At 42.1% G+C, this 17964-nt stretch overlaps 1 protein-coding gene across 1 annotated transcript in view; it reads left to right on the top strand.

Annotated features, from left to right (window-relative positions):
• Positions 1–3658: 3658 nt before the first annotated feature.
• The window catches only part of tbxas1 (thromboxane A synthase 1 (platelet)), a 207744-nt gene continuing 193438 nt past the window's right edge, over positions 3659–17964 (top strand). Inside the window, exons 1-2 of the mRNA XM_060923669.1 lie at positions 3659–3707; positions 11134–11276. Coding sequence (XP_060779652.1) covers positions 11273–11276 — 4 coding nt within the window. The 5' untranslated portion in view covers positions 3659–3707; positions 11134–11272. The remainder of the gene's footprint in view (positions 3708–11133; positions 11277–17964) is intronic.

The following is a 17964-nucleotide window of genomic DNA, read 5'->3' as shown; positions in this document are numbered from 1 at the left end:
CACTAATCCCTTATTACTGCCTAAAGGAACAAACAAACAAACAAACAAACAAACCTACTAGTAGACTTTCTGGGAAACAATAAATTCAATTATCTTAAACGTAAACGAGACATTTTCCGAAATTAGAGATGAATGTTTTTGACAATAAAGGTTTAAAATAAGTGGTAAACTAAACAACAACGACGACAACAATAATAATAATTGTTGTTGTTAATAGTAATAATAATAATCATTGTTGTTGTTAATAACAACAAATAATAACAACGACGACAATAATAATAATGTGTTGTTGTTAATGATAATAATAATAATAAGTTTTTGTTAATAATAATATAATTATTATTATTGTCACCATTGTTAATAATAATAATAATAATTATTATTATTATTATTAACAACAGTACAATGACGATTATTATTATTATTATTATTATTATTATTGTTGTTGTTGTTGTTGTTGTCCTTGTCATTGTTGTTAATAATGACAACAACAACTATAATAATAATAATAATAATAATAATAATAATAATAATTGTTGTTGTGGTTAATAATAATAATAATAATAATAATAATAATAATAATAATAAAATAATTATTATTAACAACAACAGTAATAATAATTGTTATTGTTTATTATTATTATTATTATTTTTATTATTATTATTATTATTAACAACAACAACAATAATAAGAATAATGTTGTTGTTGTTGTTGTTGTTGTTGTTGTTGTTCATTTCATTAGTTAAGTTTATTGTTGTTACATCCATTATACAAGTATAAGGAGTAAAGTTTGGCTCCAACTCCTGCATGTGCAAATGCAATGAAATAAAAAAAATAATAATTAAACCAATAGTATGAATAAAAAGACAGTAAGACTATAATACAGTGACAGTGACAAGACATGAGACAAGGACAATACAGAGACAGTACAACACAGTACAAGACAATATATGAGACAGACAATACAGAGAGAATACAGAAGAAATACAAGACAAGACAATATTTGAGATGAAGACAATAGGGAGACAATATATGAGACAGAAACAATACAGAGGCAATACAAGGCACTATATGAGGCGAAGACAAAACAGAGACAATTCAAGACAATATACACGAGACAAAACAATACGAGGCAATATATGAGACTGAGACAATACAAGACAATACAAGATAATAAAAGGCAATATACAGTGGCACTTGAAAGTTTGTGAACCCTTTAGAATTTTCCATATTTCTGCATAAATATGACCTAAAACATCATCAGATTTTCACACAAGTCCTAAAAGTAGATAAAGAGGACCCAGTTAAAGAAATGAGACAAAAATATTATACTTGGTCATTTATTTATTGAGGAAAATTATCTAATATTACATATCTGTGAGTGGCAAAAGTATGTGAACCTCTAGGATTAGCAGTTAATTTGAAGGTGAAATTAGAGTCAGGTATTTTCAATCAATGGGATGACAATCAGGTGTGAGTGGGCACCCTGTTTTATTTAAAGAACAGGGATCTATCAAAGTCTGATCTTCACAACACATGTTTGTGGAAGTGTATCATGGCACGAACAAAGGAGATTTCTGGGGATCTCAGAAAAAGCGTTGTTGATGCTCATAAGGTTACAAAACCATCTCGAAAGAGTTTGGACTCCACCAATCCACAGTCAGACAGATTGTGTACAAATGGAGGAAATTCAAGACCATTGTTACCCTCCCCAGGAGCGGTCGACCAACAAAGATCACTCCAAGAGCAAGGCGTGTAATAGTCAGCGAGGACACAAAGGACCCCAGGGTAACTTCTAAGCAACTGAAGGCCTCTCTCACATTGGCTAATGTTAATGTTCATGAGTCCACCATCAGGAGAACACTGAACAACAATGGTGTGCATGGCAGGGTTGCAAGGAGAAAGCCACTGCTCTCCAAAAAGAACATTGCTGCTCATCTACAGTTTGCTAAAGATCATGTGGACAAGCCAGAAGGCTATTGGAAAAATGTTTTGTGGACGGATGAGACCAAAATAGAACTTTTTGGTTTAAATGAGAAGTGTTATGTTTGGAGAAAGGAAAACACTGCATTCCAGCATAAGAACCTTATCCCATCTGTGAAACATGGTGGTGGTAGTATCGGTTTGGGCCTGTTTTGCTGCATCTGGGCCAGGACGGCTTGCCATCATTGATGGAACAATGAATTCTGAATTATACCAGCCAATTCTAAAGGAAAATGTCAGGACATCTGTCCATGAACTGAATCTCAAGGGAAGGTGGGTCATGCAGCAAGACAACGACCCTAAGCACACAAGTCGTTCGACTAAAGAATGGTTAAAGAAGAATAAAGTTAATGTTTTGGAATGGCCAAGTCAAAGTCCTGACCTTAATCCAATTGAAATGTTGTGGAAGGACCTGAAGCGAGCAGTTCATGTGAGGAAACCCACCAACACCCTAGCATTGAAGCTGTTCTGTACGGATGAATGGGCTAAAATTCCTCCAAGCCGGTGTGCAGGACTGATCAACAGTTACCGGAAACGTTTAGTTGCAGTTATTGCTGCATAAGGGGGTCACACCAGATACTGAAAGCAAAGATTCACATACTTTTACCACTCACAGATATGTAATATTGGATCATTTTCCTCAATAAATAAATGACCAAGTATAATATTTTTGTCGCATTTGTTTAACTGGGTTCTCATTATCTACTTTTAGGACTTGTGTGAAAATCTGATGATGTTTTAGGTCATTTATGCAGAAATATAGAAAATTCTAAAGGGTTCACAAACTTTCAAGCACCAGTGTACAAGGAAAGTGCTTAAGTACCTGCAATAATAATAATAATAACAATAGGGCGGCACGGTGGTGTAGTGGTTAGCACTGTCGCCGCACAGCAAGAAGGTTCTGGGTTTGAGCCCAGTGGCTGGCGAGGGCCTTTCTGTGTGGAGTTTGCATGTTCTCCCCGTGTCCGCATGGGTTTCCTCCAGGTGCTCCGGTTTCCCCCACAGTCCAAAGACATGCAGGTTAGGTTAACTGGTGACTCTAAATTGAGCGTAGGTGTGAATGTGAGTGTGAATGGTTGTCTGTGTCTATGTGTCAGCCCTGTGATGACCTGGCGACTTGTCCAGGGTGTACCCTGCCTTTCGCCCGTAGTCAGCTGGGATAGGCTCCAGCTTGCCTGCGACCCTGTAGAACAGGATCAAGCGGCTAGAGATAATGAGATGAGATGAGATGAGATAATAGGGCGGCACTGTTGCCGCACAGCAAGAAGGTCCTGGGTTCGAGCCCAGTGGCCGGCGGGGGCCTTTCTGTGTGGAGTTTGCATGTTCTCCCGGTGTCTGCATGGGTTTCCTCCGGGTGCTCCGGTTTCTCTAATTGGTGGCTCTAAATTGACCGTAGGTGTGAGTGTGCCTGCAACCCTGTAGGACAGGATAAAGCGGCTACAGATAATGGATGGATGGATAATAATAATAATAGTTTTATGTTATTATTGTTGTTCACTATTTGTCTAATTCCATATTATTTTTTAATTTTTACAAAAAAAATCCAAATGTCGATTTTTATACTTTAATAGCCTACTGCTCTCACTACATGCAGGGAAGGAAACATAATAAACGCTGCTTTTATTTCTCACACTACAAATCCCAAGCTGCAGAACTGTAAACTACATTACCCATGGAGCACTGCGGTATCAACAAACCCTACTGCACGCTAGTGAGCAGAGAGGTAAGCGTTCTCCAGCCCGGACTGGTGCTATTTGTTCTTATCAGATCGAACAGTTCCTGATTTAACACCTCCTGAACTCAGCCGCTCAGAAATCCTGATTACGCAACTGGAACGACTCGCTTCCGGTCGCTGGCCTCGGGAAACATGCGCGCGCATCAGATGTGGGAGTTTAATTTAATGGGGATTTGTTAATATAATGATCTGATCTGCTTCAGACCCTCAAGGCTTTATGGGCAGACTGCAGGCTCACATCACAGAGGTCTAGAGTAGACTATTATTTTAGGCTGAATCCCAAATTCAATACAGTGCACTACACAGGGAGCACTATTATTATTATTATTATTATGGAGTGGGCTGGTGCTGTCTGGGCTCCAACCCTGCTGCCCTCCTCCTCAGTGTATAGAAGAAACCTGGGCAGCACGATGGTGTAGTGGTTAGCGCTGTCGCCGCACAGCAAGAAGGTCCGGGTTCGAGCCCCGTGGCCGGCGAGGGCCTTTCTGCGCGGAGTTTGCATATTCTCCCCGTGTCCGCGTGGGTTTCCTCCGGGTGCTCCGGTTTCCCCCACAGTCCAAAGACATGCAGGTTAGGTTAACTGGTGACTCTAAATTGACCGTAGGTGTGAATGGTTGTCTGTGTCTATTATGTGTCAGCCTTGTGATGACCTGGCGACTTGTCCAGGGTGTACCCTGCCTTTCACCCATAGTCAGCTGGGATAGGCTCCAGCTTGCCTGCGACCCTGTAGAACAGTATAAAGTGGCTAGAGATAATGAGATGAGATGTTTTTTCAGTAAATGGCATGGTGGTGTAAGTGGTTAGTACGGTCGCCTCACAGCAAGAAGGTTCTGGGTTTGAACCCAGCAGCCGGCGAGGGCCTTTCTGTGCAGAGTTTCCATGTTGTCTGCGTGGGTTTCCTCCGGGTGATCCGGTTTCCCCCACAATCCAAAGACATGCGGTTAGGTTAATATGGGACGGCCTTGGGCTGAGGTGCCCTTGAGTGAGGCACCTAACTCCTAACTGCTCCCCAGGCGCTGTTAGCATGGCTGCCCACTGCTCTGGGTATGTGTGTGTGCTCATTGCTCATGTGTGTGTTCACTGCTTCAGATGGGTTAAATGCAGAGAGGAAATTTCACAAGTGTGTGATGAATAAAGTTGTTCTTTCTTTCTTTACTGAAATGTAACTCAATTTTTTTGGCTTTGTTTACAACTTCACTTGGATGGAACAAATAAAACAACAGTAATCTGAAATTGGATTATAAGTCAAGCCAAGTTTATTTGTATAGCACTTTTAACAATAAACATTGTCGCAAAGCAGCTTTACAGAATTTGAACGACGTAAAACATGAGCTAATTTTATCCCTAATCTATCCCCAATGGGCATGCCTGTGGCAGCGGTGGCAAGGAAAAACTCCCTCAGATGACATGAGGATGAAACCTCGAGAGGAACCCATCATCATTTGGGCAACAACAGACAGCATGACTGTAACATTAACAGTCCTAACATAAAGTCAGTTTCGTTGATGTTATAAACTCTTCACTGATGGAGACTTGAGTGCAAAACTGTTCATGACAACCACAGTCCTAAAGTTAGCAAGTCAACTGTAGTCCTCAGCCATAAAAGCATTACTGTAAGAGTCCAAAGCGTCCTCCAGGTGTGACTTTCAACTGTCCACATAGAGCCGTCCTCTACAGAAGAAAGAAAGAAAGCCCAACTTTATTCATCACACACTTGTGAAATTTCCTCTCTGCATTTAACCCATCTGAAGCAGTGAACACACACATGAGCAATGAGCACACACACATGCCCAGAGCAGTGGGCAGCCATGCTAACAGCGCCTGGGGAGCAGTTGGGAGTTAGGTGCCTCACTCAAGGGCACCTCAGCCCAAGGCTGTCCCATATTAACCTAACTGCATGTCTTTAAACTGTGGGGGAAACCGGGGCACCTGGAGGAAACCCACGCAGACACGGGGAGAACATGCAGACTCCACACAGAAAGGCCCTCGCTGGCCGCTGGGTTCGAACCCAGAACCTTCTTGCTGTGAGGCGACAGTGCTAACCACTACACTACCATGCCGCCCAGGAGCGATGCGATGAGGCTCCAACCAGACACAAGGCACCAGGATGGATCAGGCAGGTCCGAGGAGCAGAAGAGGCCAGCATCTCGATCCCAGGGCCGACATGTAACTCAGAGGGACAGATTGGGGGGGGGGGTTTGTAGAAAAAAACACAGGTTGTTAGGTATGCCCAATGTTACCTGAATAAGTAGGAACAGTATACATATTGCACTGAGTACAAGCAAGGACTCCGGCAAAACTAACTATGACAGCATAACTAAAAGGGGAGAGCCAGAAGGTAACACAGACATGAAGGGGCCCCGGGGACATAAAGCAGCAGCCACTACACTGTCAACAAACTCGAGTGAGCAAGCGAGTGGGGGACTGACAGCATCCATACATCCCAGTTTACCAAAACACTCTATGTCTGAGGACCCTCCAGATCTACACCTTTACCTCATAAACACCATGAACAAAAGGCTTGACGAAACGGGTATGTTTTCAGGCTAGACTTAAACGCTGAGACTGTCTGATTCCCGAACACTACTTGGAAGGCTGTTCCATAACTGTGGGGCTTTGTAAGAAAAGGCTCTGCCCCCTGATGTAGCCTTCACTATACGAGGTACCAGCAGATAGCCTGCACCTTTTGATACAAGTAGGCGTGGCGGGTCATAGAGGACAAATGATATGATTATACAAATGATAGTCTGCTGGGTGTAATTTCATTGGTGCACCATGAAATTACATCCAGACATTTTGCAGATGTCAAAAGTGCTGAAACGTCAACCATAGGGCAGCACGGTGGTGTAGTGGTTAGTACGGTCGCTTCACAGCAAGAAGGTTCTGGGTTCAAGCCCAGCGGCCGGTAGGGGCCTTTCTGTGTGGAGTTTGCATGTTCTCCCCGTGTCTGTGTGGGTTTCCTCCACAGTCCAAAGACATGCGGTTAGGTTAGTATGGGACGGCCTTGGGCTGAGGTGCCCTTGAGCGAGGCACCTAACTCCCAACTGCTCCCCAGGCGCTGTTAGCGTGTGTATGTGTGTGTTCACTGCTTCAGATGGGTTAAATGCAGAGAGGAATTTCACAAGTGTGTGATGAACAAAGTCTTTCTTTCTTTCTTTCTTTCTTTCTTTCTTTCTTTCTTTCTTTCTTTCTTTCTTTCTTTCTTTCTTTCTTATTACAAGCCTAGTCTTTTCATAACACTGTGTCTGTTTTGTTGAATTGAATAATTAATGCTGTCACGTCATGTCAAGAAGGTTCTGGGTTTGAAACTGCAGGTTGACTGGGACCTTTCTGTGTGGAGTTTGTTCTTCAGATTTCCTCTGGGCGCTCCAGTTTTCTCCCGCGGTCCAAAGACATGTGGATTAGGTCAACATGGTGGTGTAGTGGTTAGCACTGTCACCTCACAGCAAGAAGGTTCTGGGTTCGATCCCAGTGCCTGACAGGGGCCTTTCTGTGTAGAGTTTGCATGTTCTCTTCGTGTTTACCCCCCAGTTAACATGGGGCAGCCATGGCCTGAAAGTTGGGCTGATGTGCCCTTGAGCAAGGCGCTCCCTGGGTGCTGTAGTATAGCTGCCCACTGCTCTGGGTATGTGCGCGTGCTCATTGCTCACTTGTGTTCACTGCTTCAGATGGGTTAAATACAAAGGAGACATTTCACTGTGCTTGAGTGTACTTGTGATAGATAAAGGCTTCTTGATCTTCAGAGAAGAAGAAACCTTTATTTGTCACATACACACTCAAGACAAGTGAGATTCGTCCTCTGCACTTAACCCATCTGAAGCAGTGAACACATACACCCAGAGCAGTGGGCAGCCATACTACAGCGTCCAGGGAGCAGTTAGGGGTTAGGTACAGTACCTTGCTCAAGGGCACTTCAGCCCAAGGCCACCCCATGTTAACCTAACTGCATGCCTTTGAACTGTAGGAGAAACCCACGCAGACACGGGTAGAACATGCAAACTCCACACAGAAAGGCCCCCGTCGGCCACTGGGCTCGAACCCAGAACCTTCTTGCTGTGAGGCGACAGTGCTAACCACTACACCACCATCAACTGGCTACTCGAAATTGCTCATAGGTGTGAATGTGAGTGTGAATAGTTGTTTGTCTCTGTATTAACCTGCCTAGGGTGTACCCTGCCTCATGCCCAAAGTCAGGATAAATGGTATAGATAATTGATGGATGGATTTACTGTGGATTAGCGATAATCTATAAAGTCTATTTAAAGGTAGCTTTCTGTTTATTAACATATATTCCACTTCAGCTTTACACCCCAACTGAGATGAATATTTGTGGACTGTAATAGAATAGACTTTTATAACTAAACTTTAGAGGAACTAGCTACAGAGCTAAAATGTGAGGTGAGTTATAAACCACTTCCACATATAGTAAACTAACTGAAGCGTGACGCGATTATGTTTTGCCCTATACACTGCACGTACAGTGGTATGCAAAAGTTTGGGCACCCCTGGTCAAAATTGCTGTTACTGTGAACAGTTAAGCAAGTTGAAGATGAAATGATCTCCAAAAGGCATTAAGTTAAAGATGACTTATTCCCTTTATATTTTAAGCAAAAGCAATTTTTTATTTTCATCTTTTACATTTTCAAAATGACAAAAAAGGAAAAGGGCCGGAAGCAAAAGTTTGGGCACCCTGCATGGTTAGTACCTAGTAACACCCCCTTTGGCAAGTATCACAGCTTGTAAACACTTTGTAGCCATCTAATAATCTTTCAGTTCTTACCTGGGGGATTTTCACACATTCGTCCTTGCAAAAGGCTTCCAGTTCTACAAGTTTCTTGGGCTGTCTTGCATGCACTGCTCTTTTGAGATCTATCAACAGATTTTCAATGATGTTTAGGTCAGGGGACTGTGAGGGCCAGGGCAAAACCTTCAGCTTGTGCCTCTTGAAGTATTCCATTGTAGATTTTGAGGTGTGTTTTAGATCATCGTCTTATTGTAGGACCCATCCTCTTTTTAACTTCAACTTTTTTACAGATGGTGTGATGTTTGCTTCCAGAATTTGCTGGTATTTATTCGAATCCATGCTTCCCCCGACCAATGAAATGTGCCCTGTGCCACTGGCTGCAACACAACCCCAAAGCATGATCGATCCACACCCACGCTTCAGAGTTGGAGAGTTGTTCTTTTCCTGGAATTTGGCACCCTTTTTTCTCCAAACACACCTTTGCACATTGTGGCCAAAAAGTTCTATTTTGATTTCATCAGTCCACAGGACTTGTTTCTAAAATGCATCAGGCTTGCTTAGATGTTCATTTGCAAACTTCAGATGCTGAATTTTGTGGCTAGGACGCAGGAACGGTTTTCTTCTGATGACTCCCCCATGAAGGTCATATTTGTTCAGGTGTTGCTGCATAGTAGAACAGTGCACCACCACTCCAGGGTCTGCTAAATCTTTCTGAAGGTCTTTTGCAGTCAAACAGGGTTTTTTATTTGCCTTTCTAGCAATCCAACGAGCAGTTCTTTCAGAAAGTTTTCTTCATCTTCCAGACCTCACCTTGATCTCCACTGTTTCTGTTAACTGCCATTTCTTAATAACATTACAATCTGAGGAAACAGCTACCTGAAAACACTTTGCTACGTTCTTGTAGCCTTCTTCTGCTTTGTGAGCATCAATTATTTTATTATTCAGAGTGCGAGGGAGTTGCTTAGAGGAGCCTATGGCTGTTGACTTTAGGGACAAGTTTGAGGAGTCAGAGAATTTATACAGCTTTGAAATCTGCATCATCTGATCTTTCCTAATGAAGAATTTGAACAAGCCGCAGCTCAATAAGCTAATTAAGGTCTGGAACCTTGGTAAAAGTTACCTGAGAACTCAAATGTATTGGGGTGCCCAAACTTTCGCATGGTGTTCCTTTTCTTTTTTCACTCTCCAATTGTACAAAACAAAAATAATACACAAATCTTGCAGAAAATGCTGAAAAGAAATGTGTCGTCTTTACCTTTATGCCTTTTGGTGATCAGTTCATCTTCTGCTCACTTAACTATTCACAGTAACAGACATTTTCAGTAAGGGTGCCCAAACTTTTGCATGCCACTGTAAGTAGGGAACAGCATATTTATTTGGTATTTGGTCTGACCAATTACAATGGTGAAACACACATGCCCAGTAGCCAAAGTAACCTGAAAAACATGACCAACAGTTATTTGAAGCCCGTGCTTGAAATGTCAAATTTGGGTTTTATGGGGTTTTGAGCCTACACTCAATGGGCATTTTATCAGGTACACCTATCATACAATACCGTGCAAAAGTCTTCGCACCCTATTTTTATTTTTTTCATACAAACTTTGTTATAGATTTCTATTTTATGACTTCTACATTATCGAGTCAGTACAAAAACATTTTAGAGTCCAAACGTTCGTTTTCCAGCACAAAATTAAATATTACAGGAAAAAAAAGTTTGTATCTGAACAACATATTACATAAGAGAGCACTTATCAGATGAAAAAAGAAAACATAATGAAGGCTACTGGGTTTTGGTGCAAAATGAAGAAGCGAGTGTGACCAGTCAAAGTGCCCAGAAGAACTGTGGCTGGTTCTGTAGGATGCTCAGTAAAACCTACAGCTCATTTCCTTATAGAACTGAGACTACTATTTTTTTTTTCTCAAGCAAAGGATCGTCTCACACCAAATATTGACTTTGTTTCATTTATTACAGTTTATTGCTCATCTCATCTCATTATCTCTAGCTGCTTTATCCTGTTCTACAGGGTCGCAGCCAAGCTGGAGCCTATCCCAGCTGACTACGGGCGAAAGGCGGGGTACACCCTGGACAAGTCGTCAGGTCATCACAGGGCTGACACATAGACACAGACAACCATTCACACTCGCATTCACACCTACGGTCAATTTAGAGTCACCAGTTAACCTAACCTGCATGTCTTTGGACTGTGGGGGAAACCGGAGCACCCCCACACAGACACGGGGAGAACATGCAAACTCCGCACAGAAAGGCCCTCGCCGGCCACGGGGCTCGAACCCGGACCTTCTTGCTGTGAGACGACAGCGCTAACCACTACACCACCGTGCCGCCACTGGCTTATTGCTATTTATAGTATTTCTTTTTTTTTAAATGATGAAACATTTCATTATTTTAAAGCCATTTTTGGTTGACAGCATTTCTTTACATGTGCCTAAGACTTTTGCACAGGACTGTATACTGTACATTGCCTGTCAAAGGTCTGGACACAGTAGATGAATATGTGCTTGGAATGGTGTTTAAAACATATTTATAAAGATAAATATTTGTTTCTAGGAACAAAAATATATAGTTAACGCCCATTCATAAACTTGTTTCTGAATTTGTATGTACTTTATAATGTGTAGTTTTGACTTAAAATCAAATTTTTTATTTAGATCTTAGGAAAAGCGGCGAGGAGCTCGGCTCATTTGGGAAGCAAAGTCTTTGGGGTGAAGCTCTCTCAGGAAGTTGGTTGAGATCATTTCAAGAGTGTGGAAGGCTTCATTGGGAATACTCTGATTTTCAAAATATAAAATGGGTAAGTTCCCCCCCCCCCCCCCCCCTTAAAATAAACCCCCAAAACACTTTTCTTGATCACTGCATAATTCCATAGGTGTTATTTCATAGTGTTAATATTATTATCCTAAAATGAAGAAACACTTCTCTGAGCAGACATGTGACTGGTAGCCTAGGTCACTTAGTAACTACAGATAGGACTGCAGTCTATCTGTTGTGCTCGTAATATCCTGTGTACAGTTTGTTAATCTGGTAGTCTTGACCCTGACGCTTCGTCAGGGTCAGTTTCTAATCATAGCACAGCTGTTAGCTTTTTGCATGGTGTGTTGTTTCTCAACCCAATAGTGACACTACTGTGATTTAAAAATCCCAACAACTCTGATGGAGATGAAAATGATGTCCATCACAGTCACCAGATCGCAACCGAAATGAGCACCGATGAGAGATTTTAGACTGACGTGTTAGATAGCACTGTCCACCATTACCGTCATCAAGACACCAACTGAAGGAATATTTTTTGGAAGAATGGTGTTCATCTTTCCAGTACAGCTCCAGAGGCTTGTATAATCTCTGTCAAGGAGCAATAACGCTGTTCTGGCAGCTTGTATTGGCCCGTCACCTTGCGAAGACACTTTATGTTGGTTTTTCATCTGTCATCTGTATGTATCTGTAATTGTATGCCTATATCCAGGAAAACCAAGCCAGATGTGTTATGTTAAAGTATTATGCTATTATTTAAAACAGACTACTTCATCCAGATGTTTCTTTGAAGTGGCATTTGTTTAATAATTCTTTACTGTGCAACACCATCCCTTAGCTTGCTGTGAAGAATTTAATTAAAGCCATAAAACTACACTTTTAACTAGTGCTTCTTGAGATTGTTGGGTTCTGCATCCAGCCATATAAACTTTAAGACTCTACAATGGATTCATGAAGATTGAAATCAGATGGAACTATTGCATGATGGTACTTTTAAGGGTTCTGCTAACAATAAGCCGTACACCCTCATGAGAATGTTGGTCCTTATAGGAGAACGTTTTTATACAACCTGCGATGGCCAGGTTCGACTCGATACAGATATCAAATAGAAATGAAAAACCCATCCAACAGCATAGTCTGTGTCTCAGGAGGATAGGAACAAGCTGAAGAATTGCCAGGAAACATAATTTACTTATGCAGCTGGGTAACCACAACACTCTCCCTCAGTAATATTATATAGTGTATGAACCTGATGGGGGTTTGCATGTTGAATGCATTCTTTGTACTGAGGCATGTGTTCATACAGGTTTAGTATAATGATACTTTATTGTTTCATCATCCATTTATTTATGGATGTGTTGCTGAACTTGTTTAACTTCAATTCTCAAGATGGATCCCAGCTAATAGTGTAATCTGCCGGCCTTCTCACAACTAAACATTTCCAACTTCGCTCAGTAATCTGTGTGAATTCTGTTTGTGTTTCTATTTTAATGGTGCTGTAACGGTTCCAGACTTTAGCAATATCTTAGAACTATGTTTTTAACTATGTCTTTAAATGAGTCTTTGCACTTTGGATGGCACTGGTTGAGCACTGACCTTCATTTTCCTCTGATTAGATAGATAGATAGATAGATAGATAGATAGATAGATAGATAGATAGATAGATAGATAGATAGATAGATAGATAGATAGAACTTTATTGATCCCTTTGGGAGGGTTCCCTCAGGGAAATTAAAATTCCAGTAGCATCATTAGAGAATAGAAAATACAGAAAACTTCTAGATAAATTAAGTATTAACATATACAAAGATAAAATATGAAAAAAATCTAGCAGGAAAGGTATTGCACATTGTCCAGTATTGCTTTTTGTCAGGCTAGGCTACTGCTCCTTCCCGTCCTCTGTCCTCCTGTTACACCCCCCCCCCCCCCCCCCCCCCCCCCGAGAGGAGTTGTACAGTCTGATGGCGTGAGGGACAAAGGAGTTTTTAAGTCTGTTAGTCCTGCACTTGGGAAGGAGCATTCTGTCACTGAACAGGCTCCTCTGGTTGCTGATGACGGTGTGCAGAGGGTGACTAGCATCGTCCATGATGTTCAGTAGTTTGTCCATAGTCATCTTCTCTGCCACCGTCACCAGAGAGTCCAGCTTCATGCCGACCACAGAGCCGGCCCGTCTGATCAGTTTGTCCAGCCTGGATGTGTCCTCCTTGGATGTGCTGCCCCCCCCCAGCACACCAAAGTGTAAAACGGCACTGGCGACCATGGACTGATAGAACATCCACAGGAGTTTCCTGCAGATGTTAAAGGACTGCAGCCTACTCAGGAAGTATAGCCTGCTCTGTACCTTCCTGTACAGGTGGTTGGTGTTGCAAGTCCAGTTAACCATTAGCAGGTTTGTACAGTGTCTTGCAAAAGTATTCTTCCCCCTTGGTGTTTGTCCTATTTTTGTCACTTTACAACCTGGAATTAAAATGGATTGTCGGGGGGTTAGCATTATTTGATTTACACAACATGCCTACGACTTTAAAAGTGCAAATTGTTTTTTTTTTTATTGTGACACAAACAATAATTAAGATGAAAAAACAGAAATCTGGAGTGTGCATAGGTATTCACCCCCTTTTGTATGAAACCCCTAAATAAGAGCTGCTCCAACCAATTCACTTCATAAGTCACATAATTACTTGACTGATTGCACACTGGTGGATCTTAAAGTGTCACATGATGTCTGTATAAATCAGCCTGTTCTGGAAGGACCCTGACTCTGCAACATGACTAAGCAAGCGACATGAAAACCAAGGAGCCTCCAAACAGGTCAGAGACAAAGTTGTGAAGAAGTATACAGCAGGGTTGGGCTATAGAAAATATCCCAAACTTTGAATCTCCCATGGAGCACCATTAAACCCATTATAGCAAAATGGAAAGAATATGGCACCACTGACAAGAGAAGGCCACCCACCAAAACTCACAGACCGGGCAAGGAGGGCATTAATCAGAGATGCAACAAAGACACCAAAGATAATACTGAAGGAGCTGTGAAGATCCACAGCGGAGATGGGAGTATCTGTCCAGAGAACCACTTTAAAGGTCATAGGCAATGGTTGGAGGTGAAACGTAGAATATCAACTTTATTGTCTAGAAGAACGACCCAAAAAATGAATTCAATCTTCTTAGTGTCTAATTTGCACCCTAAAATTGAATAAAACGGTTAAAATATACTGTTTTGTCCAATTTCCGAAGGTTTGTTTACATCTCACTTATGCGCAATTTCACCCCCAGGGGACCGTCGTCGTGATGTCATTTAAGCCAAACAGACTGGGAGCAGCTCTGTGTTTACTTGCAAACTGAGCACATGTATACGGACTTGGGTTGTGAGAGGTTGTGTAAAATGTCTGATAGCGATTTTGAAGTAGGAACTCTCCAAATTGAATATCGAGAGGTGAAACCATATATGTATGAACCTATGGCCGTTGCGAAGCAATCGGTGAATGTGGCTCACTGGCTTGACCGTGCGGCCTCGGAATCGGACAGCGACTCAGCCGACTCTGATCATGGTGACCCCGGACCTCAACAAGACTTGCGCCCAAATGATTTATCCTGGCAGTTATGATAAATTCCTACTTTCGTCGTAATACTAAAGAACCCTTTTGAAGAATAATTAAACCGCCCTCCCTAGTGGATATAGGTAACGATTACTTGACAGTGCGCCGGTAGGCCACATTAGCCTGCCATCTGCGGCATTATACTATTTATAGCCGACTCTAAGCGAGGAAATATCCCTTTGTCTCATTTCCACAATGATTGTACAGGATCCCTCAGGATTCTTGACTTGTCAATTGCAAGCAAAAGTAAAAATGTTTATCTCCAATCATGTCCTTTTTGCTTGAGCGTTGCTGCTCCGTTTCTTCTTTGACTGCTTGATTTTGTTTCACGCGCACAATCCACTCTCTCCGCCTCTTCTCCTCTTCCGGAAAAAAACAACCCTCTGGCTTCACGCACACAATCCACTCGCTCTGCCTCGTCTCCTCTTCCGGAAAAAAACGACCCCCTGGCTTCATGCTCACAATCCACTCGTTCCGCCTTATCTCCTCTTTCGGAAAAAGCCAACCCTCTCGCGCCGCCTCTTCTCCTCTTCTGGAAAAAGCCAATCCATTCTCTCTGCCTCTTCTCCTCTCTCGGAAAAAGGTAAAAACTAATTCCTGAACCGGTCCCGTTGTTACAGTTCACTGCACAACAATAAGTCATGGTTTTTCTTTGGACATTCCTGAATGCACGTCTGCACTCAAACCAAACAGCAATGTAAGTAAATGGAAGTGGACTCAACTCAAGTGGTTTGTTTGTCTTAAATGACATCACGCACCGAGTAGTCACGAAAATAGCCGAACAGAAATTCGCCGCAATCCGCACTAGCTTATTTTAATTATTACTTATTAACAATACTTCTTGGGACCAGAAGAAAATTACAGAGAGTTTTTTAACATATAAAGTTTCAAATGTGCATAAAATTAAAACCTTGCCTATGAGCTTTAAACTGTACACTCCAGAGTGGGGCTTTATAGAAGAGTGGTCAGAAAAAAGTCATTGCTTAAGAAAACATGTTTGGCGTTTGCCCAACAGCATGTGGCAGACTCCCCAAACACATGGAAGAAAATTCTCTGGTCAAATGAGACAAAAATTGAACTTTTTGGCCATCATGGGAAATGCCATGTGTGGCACAAACCCATCACCCTGAGAACACCATTCCTACAGTGAAGCATGGTGGTGGCAGCATCATGCTGTGGGGATGTTTTTTCATCTGCAAGGACAGGAAAGCTGGGCAGGACTGAAGGAAAGATGGATGGCACTAAATACAGGGCAATTCTGGAGGAAAACTTGTTTGAGTCAGCCAGAAGTTTGAGACTGGGACGAAGGTTCACGTTCCAGCAGGACAATGACCCTAAACATGCTGCTAAAGCTACACAGAAGTGGTTTAAAGGGAAACATTTTAAATGTCTTTGAATGGCCTAGTCAAAGCCCAGACCTCAATCCAATTGAGAATCTGTGGCATAACTTGAAGATTGCTGTACACCAACACAACCCATCTAACTTGAAACAGTTGGAGCAGTTTTGCCTTGAGGAATGGGTAAAAATTCTCAGTGGCTAGATGTGCTAAGCTAATAGAGACGTACCCCAAGAGACTTGCAGCTGTAATTGCAGCAAAAGGTGGCTCTACAAAGTATTGACTTTGGGGGGGGGTGAATACCTATGCACACTTCAGATTTCTGTTTTTTTTTTTATCTTAATTATTGTTTGTGTCACACTGAAACAACAATTTGCACATTTAAAATGGTAGGCATGTTGTGTAAATCAAATGGTGCTCCCCCCCCCCCCCCCCCCCAAAATCCATTTGAATTCCAGCCTGTAATGCAACAAAACAGGACAAACACCAAGAGGGATGAATACCTTTGCAAGACACTGTATATATGCTAGAAAAGTAAGTGAAACGAGGTAACTCAAGCCACAACTTCGATTAGAGCTGTTCAATACTGTCCAAATACAAGCTAAATCAATTTGTACAGTTTGTGCTGCATGTAGGTAAGTCCAAAGCAGTTCATACCTGTTCTTTTCATTGAAGTCAGACATTTTTAAGAACATTGTAGTATGTTTGGGTTAATGTTTGTTTATTACTGCAAGTTCTTGGTGTTATGTATGTAAGGTCCTCTAAAATAACACTGTATTTTATACGCTATATTGGATTGCCCTATTTTCTGTGTAATTAACTCCATTTATCATAATGCCTTGTGGTTTGGAATATTTTCACTGTTCTGATGTGTTGTGACGTACTGTGCATTCGGACCAATCGGACTTATTTGCTCGTTGTGTTTTTATTTGAATTTTGATGTCAGCCAATGGTAATTGGTATATGTTTAATGTCCGTGAGTTCGTGAGCTTTTTGAATGTTCCATCACTTCGCAAGAGAGAAGCTCACGTCAGTTCACGCCTGCAGGAGAGGAGAGAGAGATCGCATTGTTTGTGAGCTCTATTTCAGCACTTATTTTGCAGAGAGTATTTTTATAGTTTGGCCTGCTTGTGGCCATAACGTGTACCTGGGACTCCGGTGTCGCTCCAGTGAGTGATCTTGCTGTTTTTTTTTTTTTTTCCCGCGGACACATCTGCCCTCCGTTGCTGGGCCCACCGGAGCGCTTTCGTCAGTTCCCGGAGACTCACTGTGTTGGGACTGGGACCCAGCCAGCTACCGAGGGATTTGGGGTGAGCAGCATCTTGTTTGAGCGAGCTAACCCACAGCAGTAGCTAGCCCTCTGCTCAGGAGCATCTGCTGCATGACTGCACCAACATCTGTAACCTGATCCGTCTGGTCTGACCGGTGGATTGAGAGTAACGCGAACCCACACTGACACACGTTCCTCTGGTCTCGCCTGGATAGCCAGCGTTTTAGAAGGGCATTGTAGCGGTTGCTGTTCTGCCTGCAGTTCAGAGAGCTGCCACCTGTGCACCAACGGGCCCCAACTGCGCGCTTGTTTTTTTCTTTTCCACTCTTTTCTTTTGATACTTTACCCAGTTTTATTTTCTTACTATGTACTGCTGGTATACACACTGTTGATGTGCTATCTGTAACATCTCTATGATGTAGGCTAATTGTTTCCGCTCTTCTTGTGCTGGTGTTACTATTTTATTCATATTGGTGATTACATTGCATGCTTCTTTGGGAAGCATTTATTATCAAATAGTATCTCCTA

This window comes from Neoarius graeffei, chromosome 6 (assembly GCF_027579695.1).
Source record: "Neoarius graeffei isolate fNeoGra1 chromosome 6, fNeoGra1.pri, whole genome shotgun sequence".
NCBI lineage: Eukaryota > Metazoa > Chordata > Actinopteri > Siluriformes > Ariidae > Neoarius > Neoarius graeffei.
Note: the sequence above shows the minus strand (reverse complement) of the source record. Positions and strands in the feature narration are given on the sequence as shown.